Raw genomic sequence first — 14,857 nt, 5'->3', positions numbered from 1 at the left:
CTATAATTCAAATGTTGGTGTGTTTAATGTTGTCCCAGAGGTCTCTGAGACTGTCCTCAATTCTTTTCATTCTTTTGTCTTTATTCTGCTCTGTGGAAGTTATTTCCACTATTTTATCTTCCAGCTCACTTATCCCTTCTTCTGCCTCTGTTATTCAGCTATTGATTCCTTCTAGAGAATTTTTAATTTAATTTATTCTGTTGTTCATCATTGTTTGTTTGCTCTTTAGTTCTTCTAGGTCCTTGTTAAATGTTTCTTGTATCTTCTCCATCTATTTCCAATATTTTGGATCATCTTTATTATCATCACTCTAAATTATTTTTCAGGTCGACTGCCTATTTCCTCTTCATTTGTTTATTCTGGTCGGTTTTTGCCTTGCTCCTTCATCTGCTGTGTGTTTCTCTGTCTTCTCATTTTGCTTAACTTACTGTGTTTGGGGTCTCCTTTTCACAGGCTGCAGGTTTGTAGTTCCCGTTGTTTTTGTTGTCTGCCCACAGTGGCTAAGGTTGGTTCAGTGGGTTGTGTAGGCTTCCTGGTGGAGGGCACTGGTGCCTGTGTTCTGGTGGGTGAGGCTGGATCTTGTCTTTCTGGTGGGCAGGACCGTGTCTGGTGGTGTGTTTTGGAGTGTCTGTGACCTTATATGATTTTAGGCAGCCTCTCTGCTAATGGGTGGGGTTGTGTTCCTGTCTTGCTAGTTGTTTGGCATAGGGTGTCCAGCACTGTAGCTTGCTGGTCGTTGAGTGGAGCTGGGTCTGAGGGTTGACATGGAGATCTCTGGGAGAGCTTTTGCTGTTTGATATTATGTGGATCTGGGAGGTCTCTGGTGTCCAATGTCCTGAACTCAGCTCCCCCCCTTCACAGGCAAAGGCCTGACACCCGGCTGCAGCACGAAGACCCTGTCTGCCACACAGCTCAGAAGAAAAGGGAGATAGAAAGAAAGAAAGAAAGAAAATAAAGAAAAGAAATGAAAGTTATTAAAATAAAAGTTATTAAAATTTTAAAAAATGAAAAAGTAATTAAGAAAAACTAAAGAAGGAGAAAAGAAAGCAGCCAAACCAAAAACTAAATCCACCTATGATAACAAGCACTAAAAACTATACTAAAAACAAAACAAAAAAAAAAAAACAACAAAGAAAAAGGACAGACAGAACCCTAGGACAAATGGTAAAACCAAAGATATACAGACAAAATCACACAAAGAAGCATATACATACAAACTCACAAAAAGAGAAAAACGAAAAAAATATATATATATATCTATATATAAAAAAAGGAAGAGAGCCACCAAATCAATAAACAAATCTACCAATGATTATAAACTCTAAATCCTAAACTAAGATAAACATAAAACCAGAAACAAATTAGATGCAGAAAGCAAACCCCAAGTGTACAGTTGCTCCCAATCTGGGGATGATTCATTGTCTATTCTTGTATTCCCGAGAGGCAGGGTATATCAAGTTGATTGTGGGGATTTAATCTGCTGCTCCTGAGGCTGCTGGGAGAGATTTCCCTTTCTCTTCTTTGTTTCCACAGCTCCTGGGCTTCAGCTTTGGATTCAGCCCCGCCTCTGGGTGTAGGTCGCCTGAGGACGTCTTTTCTTCGCTCAGACAGGATGGGGTTAAAGTAACAGCTGATTAGGTGGCTCTGGCTCACTCAGGCCGGGGGGAGGAAGGGGTACAGGATGCGGGACAATCCTGCAGCGGCAGAGGCTGGCATGACGTTGCAACAGCCTGAGGCACGAAGTGTGTTCTCCTGGGGAAGTTGTCCTTGGACCCCGGGTGCCTGGCAGTGGCGGGCTGCACAGGCTCCCGGGAGGGGATGTGTGGATAGTGACCTGTGCTTGCACACAGGCTTCTTAGTGGCTGCAGCAGCAGCCTTAGCGTCTCATGCCCGTCTCTGGGGTCCACGCTGATAGCCGCGGCTCACGGCCATCTCTGGAGCTTGTTCAGGTGGTGCTCTGAATCTCCTCTCCTCAAGCACCCCAAAACAATGGTCTCTTTCCTCTTCGGCAGCTCCAGACTTTTTCCCGACTCTCTTCTGGCTAGCTGTGGCACACTAGCCCCCTTCAGGCTGTGTTCACATAGCCAACCCCAGTCGTTTCGCTGGGATCTGACCTCCAAAGCCCGAGCCTCAGCTCTCAGCCCTCACCTGCCCCAGCGGGTAAGCAGACAAGCCTCTCAGGCTGGTGAGAGCTGGTCGGCACCGATCCACTGTGCGGGAATCTCTCTGCTTTGCCCTCTGCACCCCTATTGCTGTGCTCTCCTCCGTGGTTCCGAAGCTCCTCCACCCCCATCCCCTGTCCCCACCAGTGAAGGGGCTTCCTAGTGTGTGGAAACCTTTCCTCCTTCATGGCTCCCTCCCACTGGTGCAGGTCCCATCACTATCCTTTTGCCTCTGTTTATTCTTTTTTCTTTTGCCCTACCCAGGTACGTGGGGAGTTTCTTGTCTTTTGGGAGGTCTGAGGTCTTCTGCCAGCGTTCAGTAGGTGTTCTGTAGGAGTTGTTCCACATGTAGATGTATTGCTGATGTATTTGTGGGGAGGAAGGTGATCTCCATGTCTTACTCCTCTGCCATCTTGAAGGTCTCTAGAACTTCTTTTTATAACTGAAAATTTCTGCATGAAGTTATTTAATAGGCAATTAGATATGTACAAGTCTGGAATTTAGAAGAGAGGTTCAGACTGAAGATGCAAATTTTTGATTCAGGTAAATGGTGTTTAAAGCCATGGAACTAAATAGAATCATCTTGAAGACAGGGTCAAAGACTAAGCACTGGGGCCATTAAACTTTTACAGGTCAAGAAGATGAATAGGAACTAACAAAGGAAATTGAGAAGGAATAGCTACTCAGAGGGAAGGATAGCAAATGGTGGAGTTTTGGAGATCAATGGGAGTGTTATAAAGAAAGAGCAACCAGCTGGATCAAATTATGCCAGGAAGTCAAGTAGGAAGAGAAAGGAGAATTGACTATTGGGTTTAGCATCATGGTCGTTGCCAATACCTTAACAAAAGTAAGTTTGGTAGAGTGAAAGTGACAGCTTCATTAGACTTTGAGATTGGAGAGGAAAGTAGAAACAGTGAGTAGAGACACATCAGGCAATTTTGCTGTAAAGAACGTATAAATGGAATGGTAGTTGGAAATGAATGTGGGATCAAGGGGCTTTTGCTTTGTTTTTAAGTAGAAACTATTACAGCATGATTGCATGCTGATAGAGTGATTCATTAGGGAAGTGTTGTGGAGTGGGAAATTTCCCCCTCTACCTCTCCTGAATTCTTGTGGCAGGACTAATAATAAAACTGACACAAGACAGATTAACAGAAGAAAAAGAACCAAATGTTAATTCACGCACATGGAGGTCTCATAGAAATAGGACCTAAGAAGTGGCCAGAGCAAACAGCTTTTATACTTTTTAGACAAAGAAACAATAAACTGGTGAAAAATGGACAGGACAAAGAAACTTAGGTTTGGAGTACTCAGTTAGTGAAGAATCTAAACAGAATTTAGGCTTAGGGTAGTAAATTTAAGAAGTACAAAGTTTATACAGGCTTCTTGGCCTGAATTTCCTATCTCTGGTGAGAAGGGTATCCTAATACGTCCACATGCAGGGAGAGTGTCTTTTGCAAGAGTGACTTATTTCTTGCTTTTGGGGAGACAGAAAGGAGTGTCAGAGTGTCACTCTTCCATTGGCCATTTCTTAAGTAACTTAATTCAGAATAATCAATATGCTACTGAGGCACATTTTAGGGTGGCCTACCCTGGGCCCCAACGGAAGTAAAAATTGAGAGGCAGGGTTGAACAGGGACAACTTTAGAACAATGTCTGAGTAGGAAAGAAGGAATTTCTTCTCCTGTTCAATCAATCTGTGCAGGAACTGGCCTTAGATAGGAACAGGGAAAACATTTTTTTTATCTGAAGGGAAAGCATAGTATATGGAGCAGGGAAGTTGGTACCTTTAGGAGTGGAGCACATAGACATTCTTTTTATGATTGCCTCTACATTCTCAGTAAAATCAGAAGCTAAGCCATCCTCTGAGACGGAGGAGTGATAAGGAGTTATCGGAAGTTGGAGGTGAAATAATCATCTGGGAGAGCAAAAGAATGTTTATACATGTAGGAGGATTGCTGGGCAGTTCTAAGGTACCATCTGAACAAGGTGCTGACAGATTTAAAGTGAGACAGTCAGCAGGATGTGTGTGTGCGCATGTGTACGCATTGGTGTGTTTCCAGTCACATTCTGTTGTTCAGATGCAGTCAGTGATGATTTGGATTTGTTCAAGGTTTGTGTTTTGCCCTGGAAAGTTCAATTCAGGGGGAGGGGAGCAAGGGCCTTGGGAGTTTTGGCAGTGGAGTAATAATGACCTTGGGCTTTGAAATCTAAGCTGAGTAAGGATCAAAGTGAGGATATGTAAGGAAGCAAGAGATGGATAAATCAATGAATTGGAGGTTCTAGGCCATTTAAGGCATTGTTGGATTAAATTAATTAACAAGTAGTAGTGGTAGTAGTAGTGGTCAAAGAGGAGAGAAATTGAAATGGAGTTCATGAGTTATTAGTAATGACATAATGTAGTATATAACTCAGGAAGTCTATGTAAAAGTGGATTGAGAGACAAGATTATGGGAGGAGAGGACGTAAAGAAATTATGAGCCCATAATATTGGAAGCATCATCTGTATATGTCCCAGCTATCTATTTTTATATAACACATCTCCTCAAAACTTAGATAAAACAATGTATTATTATTATTATTTTTTATTTTGGCTGTGTTGGGTCTTCATTGCTGAGCACGGGCTTTCTCTAGTTGCAGCGAGCGGGGGCTACTCTGCTACGGTGCGCGGGCCTCTCATCTGTGGTGGCTTTTATTGTGGAGCAGGGGCTCTAGGCACACCAGCTTCAGTAGTTGTGGCACACGGGCTCAGTAGTTGTGGCACATGGGCTTAGTTGCTCCACAACATGTGGGATCTTCCTGGACCACGGCTCGAACCCGTGTCCCCTGCATTGGCAGGCAGATTCTTAACCACTGTGCCAGCAGGGAAGTCCCAACAATATATTACCTCTCACAGTACTGTGGTTAGTTCCAGGTAATAGCTGGGATTACAGTCTTCTAAACACTCAACTGGGTGGAAATCCAAAATGGCTCATTCACATGGCTGACAGTTGATGTTGGCTGCTTGCCAGGAGCTCAGCTAGGCTGTTGACCAGAGTGCCAACATATGGTCTCTCCATTAACTTGGACTTCTTACATCACATGTGTTGTGTTCCAAAAGCAATTGTCCCAAGAGTGAGTGTTCCAAGAGGCAGGAAGCAGAAAATACAAAGCCAGTGAAGGGTTACACCCAAACTGGCACAGTGTTATTTCTACCATATTGTGTTAGTAGAAGCAATCTCAGGGCCCACACAGATTCAAGGAGGTGTGGGGAATAGATTCTAACTCTTGAAAGTGGTGGCAAGGTAACATTGCAGAAGAACATGTGGAATGGAAGATATTGTTGTGGCCATCTTTGGAAAATAAAATTTGCCATAGCATGGATACTGAAATCAATAATAATAATAATAGGACTAGTGTTGGAGGGAGAGAGAGTGAGCCAGGTGTTAAAATGCTGATTAGGAAGAACAAAGAGCTGTTTTGTTGTAGATATCCGCAACAAGGAGAAATAGAAGTTAATGAGTTTGTTGATATGAGCTTTAGCAAACTTGGGGTTTGAGGAAAAAGGAAGGGATAACGGTATAAAAATGGCAAGGAGGAACAAGAAGGATATCTACCTCACTCTCAGGTCAAGTGATAAAAGAGGAAAGGACTATCTACCCTTAAAGAAGGCTACAGGAAAGAGGCATTCTCAAGGGACAGCCAATCTCAGAGAAAGAAGGTAAAGATTATGTTCAGACAAGAAGATGTGTATACAATGGATTTTGCTGATGACGAATGAAGAATTCCAGAAGATGGGGAATTCCCTGGAGGTCGAGTGGTTAGGATTCCACGCTTCCACTGCACGGGTTCGATCCTTGGTCAGGGAACTGGAAATTGTGGAAGGGTGTGTGGGGTTGGAGAAGGGTGTGTGGGGTTGGAGAAGGGTGAGAGACAGAGTTAGGTTAGGGAGTATAAGAATCACAAGGGAATGAGAGTCAGGAGATGATAAATAACCTAGGAATCTTGAGATTCATTGGTGAGCAAGGAAAACAAAGTTACTGAGCATGATGGGATTAAGGCATGATGGTCTCTCTAAGACAAGTTGTTATGTTAAAGTTGCAAGAATTGGGGACGGTATCCTTGGAGCAAAGAGGGTGTTGTGAGACCCTTCTTCAGTTAAAGACCACTTTAGCCCCAGGAGTATGGGGATCTCTATAAGAAATAAAATGACTTTTAATATGTCCATGGGTAAATATTATATAGCTTCTTTTCTCTTTTATTTTTGACAGAGTATTGAAGTATAATTGATGTTAATAAACTACAGTTTTAAAGTGTACAATTTAATAAGGGTTGTTGTAGTGTGACCATCACCAAAGTCAAGATAATGTACATATCCACAACCCCAGATATTTACTCAGGTCCCTTTATAATCTCTCTCTCCAGTCCTCCCTCCCTTCATTCTTCAGGTAATCACTAATCTGCTTTCTGCCATTACAGATTAATTTTAAATTACAAGAATTTTATGTAAATGAAATAATACAGTATGCACTCTTATTTTGTGTGTCCTTTCACACAGCATAATTATTTTGAGATTCATCCATGTTGTTAGGTGTATCAGTAGTCCACAATACGTTTATATATTCACACGTTGATAGTTATGTGGGTGGTTTCCAGATTATAGTGATTACAAATATATCTGTTTTGAACATTCATGTACAAGTTTGTATGGACATATGCTCTCGTTTATTTTTGGTCAATACCCAGGAATGTATAGGCTAACTCATATGGTAGATGTTTGTTTAACATTTTAAGAATCTGCCAAACTATTTTCCAAAATGAGTATATTATTTACATTCCCACTAGTAAAGTATGAGTGTTCTAGTTGCTCAGTATTGTTATTATTCTCTCTGATGATGTCTGCTTTTTATTGAGGGGTGTGTTTATGACATTACAGTTAATGTTATTATTGACGTAGTTTTAAGTGTATTCTCTTGCTAATTGTTTTCTCTTTGTCCCATATGTTATTTGTATCCCTTTTCTTCTTTTTCTCTCTTCTTTTGGATTAAGTTTATTACAACATTTTATCTCCCTTTGCTGGTTTATTAGCTGTTTTGTAACTTTATTCCTTGCTTTACTATTCATGGTGTAAACCTTTAACTTATGACAGTTTTTGTTCTAATGATGTTATATGATACAACTTCACTTATAGCATTATAGCCTTACAATTGAATATTTTCATTTCTCCCCTCCCAGCCTCTGGACTATTGTCAACTATTTATTTCTACATATGTGATAAACCCACAATTCTTTATTGTTACTTTTGATTTAACCAGATGATTGTTTAAATACATTTAAATAACAGGAAAAAAGTCTTATTTATTTACCCAAACAGTTACAATTTCTAGTGGTCTTCATTATGTTGTGTAGATCCTTATTTCCATTTGGTACTATTTTCTTTCCACCTAAGGAATATTTAACATTTCTTTAACATTTCTTGTAGTGTGCACCTGCTGTTAATGAATTATTTTAACTTTTGTATGTCTGAAAAACTTTTTTCTCCACTTTTGTTTTTGAAAGACATTTTTACTGGGTATAGAATTCTAAGCAACAGGTTTTTTTCTTTGAGTACTTAAAGACGTTGTTCACTTGTATTCTCATGTATTTTTTTCAACAAGAAATATTCTTCCATCTTTATGTTTCTCCCTCTGTGCATATATAATCTTTTTTCTCTAGCTGCTTTTAAATTTTTCTTTCTCACTTGTTTGGAGAAACTTAACTACAATGTACTTTGGTGTAGTTTTCTTGTTTCTGGGTTTCATTAAATTTCTTGGGTGTGTGGATCTGTAGTTTTCATCAGATTTGAAAATGTTCTACCATTTTTTCATTTTATGTATTTTCTGTTCCTTAAGAACCCCTGCTTTCATTCAAAGTCACCAATTACACATATAATAGGACACTTCAAGTTATCCCACAACTCACTGATGCTTTGTTTAATTTTTGGTACTTTTTACTCTCTTTTTCATTTTGTACAGTATGTCTTCCATTTCTTAATCTTTTCTTCTGCAATGCTTAGGCTGTCATTGATTCCATCCAGTTTATTTTTCATCTCAAACATTATAGTTTTCATCCTTAGATGTTTGATTATTTAAAAAAAGCTTCCATGTTTCTACACTTAACATACTCAATCTTACCTGTAGCTCTTTGAACACATAAAATGTAGTCATTATAACTGTTTTTTTGTTTGTTTGTTTTGTTGTTTTTTTTGCGGTACATGGGCTTCTCACTGTTGTGGCCTCTCCCCTTGCAGAGCACAGGCTCCAGATGCGCAGGCTCAGCGGCCATGGCTCACGGGCCCAACTGCTCCGCAGCATGTGGGATCTTCCCGGACCGGGGCACGAACCCGTGTCCCCTGCATCGGCAGGCAGACTCTCAACCACTGTGCCACAAGGGAAGCCCTATAACTGTTTTAATGTCCCAAACTACTGATTCTATCATCTGGGTTGGTTTTGATTAGTTGATTTTTTTTTCTTTTTAGTTACAGGTCATGTTTTTCTGCCTTTTGCATTCTTGATAATTTTGATCAGGTACATTTGTGAATTTTGCCTTGGTGGATGCTTAAAATTCTTATAAATATTCTTTAGCCTTCTTCTGGGATGCAGGTTCTTAGAAACAATTTTAGCCTTTGGGTCTTGCTTTTAAGCTGTGTTGACAGGACCAGTGAAGTGTTTATTTTAGAGCTATTTTTGTTGAACTACCAAGGCAAAGCCCTTTTGTGTATTCTACTTGATAACTCACTAATTATGAGGTTTTTCTAGTCTGTAAATTGGAGACAGGCACTATTTTATTTCTGTGTGAACTATATAGGTACTATTTTCTCTATTCCTTTTGGATGGTTCTTTCCTGAACCTTTGGTAGTTCATTATCTCCATTCCCACACACACATATATACAGAGTGATCAGTACTCAGCCAAAGACTCAAGGCGGACCCTCAGCTGAACTCCAGAGTTCATTATGAAATGATAACTATGATAAGTCTAGTAACCATCTGTTCTCAAACAAAGTTACAATATTATTGATTGTATTCCTTAATAATTTGACACTTAAAGAGTGGAAATGAGAAAAATCAGGTGCAGATACTGCATTTCTGAAGTTAAGTGGGCACAGTTTGAATGCTAATAAGGTAGGTTAGAAGCTTGGGTTATCCCAGAAGTAGCTGATAAGCATACCTTATTGGATGGTGTCATTCAGATATAATAATTCTGTGTTCCAAAAGACTTTCCCTAATGAACAAAACGGAGGCTGTGTCTAGAACATTAGCAACTAACTGTCTAAATTTCTTAAGAGGTCATTACAGATTTTATAAAACCATACTTTAGTTTAACTAGAAAAACAAAATGTATAATCCATAACACTTTAAATGAAGAATGTGTGGACCAAGAAGCCAAACTAATCGCAAGCTATTCTGAGTCCCAGAAGGGCAATCCCTGCTCTAGAAATTGATTCAGGAGTACTAAGAAGTATTGATTGTTCTAAGAACCACTCCTTACTTAGTTACATGGATGGGCTGTACGTTGTTCTTTTTTCTTTTAATTAAGTAATTTATTTATTTATTAATTTATTTTTGGCTGCATTGGGTCTTCATTGCTGCACACGGGTTTTCTCTAGTTGCAGCGAGCAGGGGCTCCTCTTTTTTGCAGTGTGTGGGCTTCTTACTGTGGTGGCTTCTCTTGTTGAGGAGCAAGGGCTCTAGGTACATGGGCTCAGTAGTTGTGGCTCATGGGCTCTACAGCGCAGGCTCAGTAGTTGTGGTGCATGGGCTTAGTTGCTCCGCGGCATGTGGGATCTTCCCAGACCAGGGTTCAAACCAATGTCCTCTGCATTGGCAGGCAGATTCTTAAGCACTGAGCCACCAGGGAAGTCCCCTTTTTTTTTAAGTCCTTACTGAATTTTGTTACAATATTGCTTCTGTTTTGGTTTTTTTTTTTTTTTTTTTTTTTTTTTTGCGGTATACGGGCCTCTCACTGTTGTGGCCTCTCCCGTTGCAGAGCACAGGCTCCGGACATGCAGGCTCAGCGGCCATGGCTCACGGGCCCAGCCACTCCACGGCATGTGGGATCTTCCCGGACCAGGGCACGAACCCGTGTCCCCTGCATCGCCAGGCGGACTCTCAACCACTGCGCCACCAGGGAAGCCCTATTGCTTCTGTATTATGTTTTGGTTTTTCGGCCACGAGGCATGTGGGATCTTAGCTCCCTGACCAGGGATCAAACCCACATTCCCTGCATTGGAAGGTGAAGTCTTAACCACTGGACTACCAGGGAAGACCCTGTATGTTGTTCTTTCTCATTATCAAGACAATTCAAAGAAAAGGTCTAAAAATGCACCCTCTCATCCTAAATAATTCACTTTATTGCACAAATGCCACTGACTTTGTAGCTAATGGTCAGACCTCAGAAATAGAAACACTATTCCAGAAAATGGTGAAAGATATTTTTATATTAATCTAACATTTTACTTGTGAAAAAGTATCTGGCAGGCAATGAAAGTCCTGTGTACTTTTTTAGGAAAAATTCTGTGTCATTTTTCTCTATAATTTAAAGGATTTCTAAGGCTTTGTACACATGTAAATATAAAAAAATAAAATATAATATGCACTGTAATTTTTAGAAGCTATATTTTTTACTAAACATAGGATTACTCAGTAAAAATTTGCTCAATGAATCTGCCCTAAGAATAAATTTCTTTTTGGAGGGGTTTAAATGATACAAAATAATGACTTAGTATTGTAATAAAATTTCATCAATTTTATTAAAAGCAGATTCCATTTCTTCACATAGTTAAGTAAGTTTTGTGTTTTTTTAAAGCCCATTTTATTGTATTACTTCATAAGAGTAAGTTGGCTCAGTGAGGCTGTCACTGATAAAGACATGTACAAAGTTAGCACCAAACAGCTATAAATGCAGATAGCCACAATGACCTTTCCAATATGTACAAACTCCCTTTACACATACACACATATATTTACAGCTAATAAATAACATTTAAAGCCAAAGCATTGCTGATATATATAGTGAAGTCTGTAGAAGCCAGAGTTCCCAGGGGCATACACTGATTTGATTCATATTTTCTTAAGTTGATGCACCCTTGCTCAAAACCCAAATCCAGAGAATTAATGAATTAACAATAAAGGGTGATGCCAACAACATGTCGCACAACATTTTATTTTTAGAGAGAATTCATTCCAAGCTGGCTGATGTCAATCACAACATTCGTCCTATTTTGTACAGGCAAAACCATATTTCTCAGATGAAGGGCTTAAGTGCTGGCACCACTGGAACAATTTCTACTCCATTATGTTCCAATACATCTCTTGATCATTTACCTTCCAAGCCACGCTGAGAAATAATCATACATGTGGGGCTTCATACGTGAATATGTGTTCAGACACCCACACACATTCACAGTTTGGATTCCCAGCAATAGCCTCTGAGATATTTGACTTCTTTATCATTTTATAATAATATATAGAAAAGCATTCTGAAAATATGAGATCTAGTTTATAAATAATTGTTCACTCACTCTTGACTAGTTGTTAAAAACAACAACAACGCTCACAATATTCCATGTGATTATAACAATGGAGGATCCTTTTAACTGCCCACGATGGTTTTAAGCACTGCCTATGAATATATCCTGTAACTCTTCTATTTCTTTACTTAGTAAAAACAATCTTTGTCTAAAATTTGTAAGAGTTTGCATGATGTAAAATTTGACCTTGAGCACATATTTTCTTATCAAAATTAGGGAAGAAAGAGACATGCTCAAAGTCTGACTGAAGCATGGCTGAAATAAGCCTAAAATTAAATAGTAACCATCGTATATTAAAGGACTTCAAATCAATGAATATAATTTTGAAAATCTGATAATAAAATTATTGTTTCACTTTCTTTCTCTGTAGTTAAAATTATGTGTCAGCGGATGATAACAGGCTCATTTTAAACGCCTATCCAGGGAAATTTGTTAAAATATAACCTTGAGACAAAGCAAGAAAAGGAAGGGGAAAGACTAAGCAATAAACAGTAAAGCCTATTAAGATTTAATTGATCTCAATATTATACGTCCTTTAATTTGTAACTTATTTATGATGCAACCAACCACAGGGAGTATTTAAAGCGTTCGTGCTTTATCAACTCTATTCTCCATTCCTCTCTCCAAGTCACTAGTTCCTGGTTAACTCCTGGGCTACATCCCAATGGCAAGAGGAGAATAATTCCAAGAAAGCAGGTATTTTGACTGATAAGTAAATGGGTCCAACTCATGCCACAAAAAATCACTTTCTATATTTAGACTTGGAGAAAACTTTGAAAAGGTTATCAGTCTAGAAAATGCAGAATTCCAATTAAAATGCGAGGTTCTAATCAATTTTAGGCTATGGCTAAACTTACTATATGAAGAGGTCTGATTATTTTACCATGAGCCCAAACAATTCTAATTTCTTTCTCAAAGGACAGAAGGCAGTGCTTTTCATATCTGCTATTTTTAATGTTGAAAGATGTGCTATTTGGCCACTCTACTCATCAAATTGAATTAGCCACTTTTCAGTATTTGAGACTGTCTCCTAAAATAACTAACAAGGCTATAGAGCTGGGATTAATACTCAGGAAAATCCACCTTTAACCACCCAAAGCACTGAGCGTCTTTTGTAAAAGTTACTTCATTCTTCATAGAATTCATAGGCTGTTCTTTCTTCTGTAGATTTGCCCAGTTTCTGAGAGAAAACAGAGGAAGAACCGCAATTTATTACCTGCTTACTGTTTTATAACCCTCCCCCCTCCCCCCACTACCTTCATGGTGAAAAAGTAGTCACCTGGAAGTTCAGAACAAAGGTTGTGAGAATACACTGAGTCAGAGGAAGTGGCAGGCTCATAAGAATAAAAGACACTCTAATATTTACTTAGCCATGTGCTGCTAAGGAGTATCATTTTCAGAAGACTGAACCAAATGATTTCAAAATTTAGGAAGATTGCTTACTTCTACAACTTGTTAAATAAAATACCTATTTTTTTCTTTTCTTGAGAGTTCTAAAGAGTTATATCAGAAAGTGAGAGAAAGAGAAGCTTTTATTTGATTGATTAATTTAGTCACAGAGGTGACAAACGGCAGACGGTTATTAGTCTGATTCATAATTACCTCCTAGATAAAGACCAGATGTAAAAAAAAAAAAAAAAAGCTCTCTAAATATCTGTTGTTCCAGTAGTCTTATAATCAGATGAGGAATGTATCATAACTATCTCAGATAAAGTCTTATAACTTATATAAATAATATGACCAATATGACCAGAAATTCTTTATAAACAGCTGGAGTTATTTCCTAATTTTTCGAGTTTTGTTTTTAAATTCACATTATATATTTAGAGTTGTGGATGATTTGGAGAGAATGTATGCAGAGGTGTGTCTGTGTATGTTTATAGGTAATGTAAAAGCAATGTATAAAACTTCATATAGGAGTTCCTTTCAAAGAGTTAAAGCAAGTGTGAAATTGCCTCAGATTTGTGATGAGGAAAAACAAAGCAATGAAGCTCTTAGTAGAAGTCTCCACTTAGACAAAAATTCAGTTATTCTCCCTGGCTCAATACCAGTAACTATTCTCCATTTCAAGTTTATCTTGAGTGCTCTTACATTAATGTGTTCAATCCAGATGGCTTCATCTTGTCACTCAAAGTACATATGTCATAATGCCATTATGTAAAAAAATAAAAGAATGTAAATATTACATGTGCATAGAGAAAGTCTGAAAGGATAAAAATTAAAATGTTAATTGGGGGTTGTCCCTGGGTGATAGTTATAATGATTTTATTATCTTTTTGCCTATTTTTTCTAATCTATTCAAAATCCATAATTATCCATGGATAAACTATCTTATAAAATGGAAATTAAAAATAATAGAGATATTCCACATTAGGGTCTTTAATATGCTTTTTTTGATTAGAAAATTCTTATTCTGTACTTTGGTCTATAAATGTAACCGGGAGAAGACAAACCGAAAGCAATTGGCTCTTCTATTTCCAGATGATGTTGTGACCAACATTTCCCATTGTTTCTTATGTCACTGGCTTCTATGATATGATCTAAGCTTTCCCCCTTTATACCTATAAGCCTTCGGCACTTGGCTTCTGGCAGGGGAATGAGTGGAGGAATGAAAGTGGCACACTTTGGGAATTCAGGAGGGGATGGGGAAGGTCACATGTTCAGTCTCTACTTAGTACTGACACTCTGGCATGATTCAGCTGACAGCTGCCATGTGGATTAGCCTTAAAGGTCAGGTAGAAAAGAGCCAGGCAGTTGTTTTGAGATGGAAAAGAGAACCATCTCCTAAACTCTAAGTCCACTAGCTTTCTGTCTTTGGGGGTTTTGAGATGGATGCTTGGTGGCTGCCCCCTTTGGCTCTCTGTCCTGGGATCTGCTGGCACTTGGAGAATCAAGGACTCGGGCTGCAGCTGATGTTTTGCTCCCCTGGGTACATCCTGGGAGGAGCTGCACCCACAGCCGCAATCACGGCTACTAACTTGTGTTGTATTCACTGCACACAGGGTCTGTAAATGGGGCAGTACAGGAAAAAGCAGAAGTGAAGATTTTGTGGTAGTTCAAGATGTAAAATAAAATCTAAAAAGTGCACCTGGGGTGAAGGTCAGAGCTGGCAGAAAGAACAGAAAGAAAAAGAAAATAGAGGAAGT

The 14,857-nt window shown here is 39.0% G+C and overlaps 1 protein-coding gene across 1 annotated transcript in view; it reads right to left on the bottom strand.

Annotated features, from left to right (window-relative positions):
* Positions 1 to 12,770: 12,770 nt before the first annotated feature.
* Positions 12,771 to 14,857, bottom strand: part of LPL (lipoprotein lipase) — a gene marked incomplete at its 5' end in the record, with an annotated part of 70,362 nt that continues 68,275 nt past the window's right edge. Inside the window, one exon of the mRNA XM_079706747.1 lies at positions 12,771 to 12,891. Within this exon, the coding sequence (XP_079562873.1) occupies position 12,891 (1 nt within the window). The 3' untranslated portion in view covers positions 12,771 to 12,890. The remainder of the gene's footprint in view (positions 12,892 to 14,857) is intronic.

The sequence above is a fragment of the Hyperoodon ampullatus genome, assembly GCF_949752795.1.
Source record: "Hyperoodon ampullatus genome assembly, chromosome: 6".
In the NCBI taxonomy this organism is placed as follows: domain Eukaryota; kingdom Metazoa; phylum Chordata; class Mammalia; order Artiodactyla; family Ziphiidae; genus Hyperoodon; species Hyperoodon ampullatus.
The sequence above is the reverse complement of the archived record's forward strand: the minus strand, read 5'-3'. Positions and strand labels throughout refer to the sequence as shown.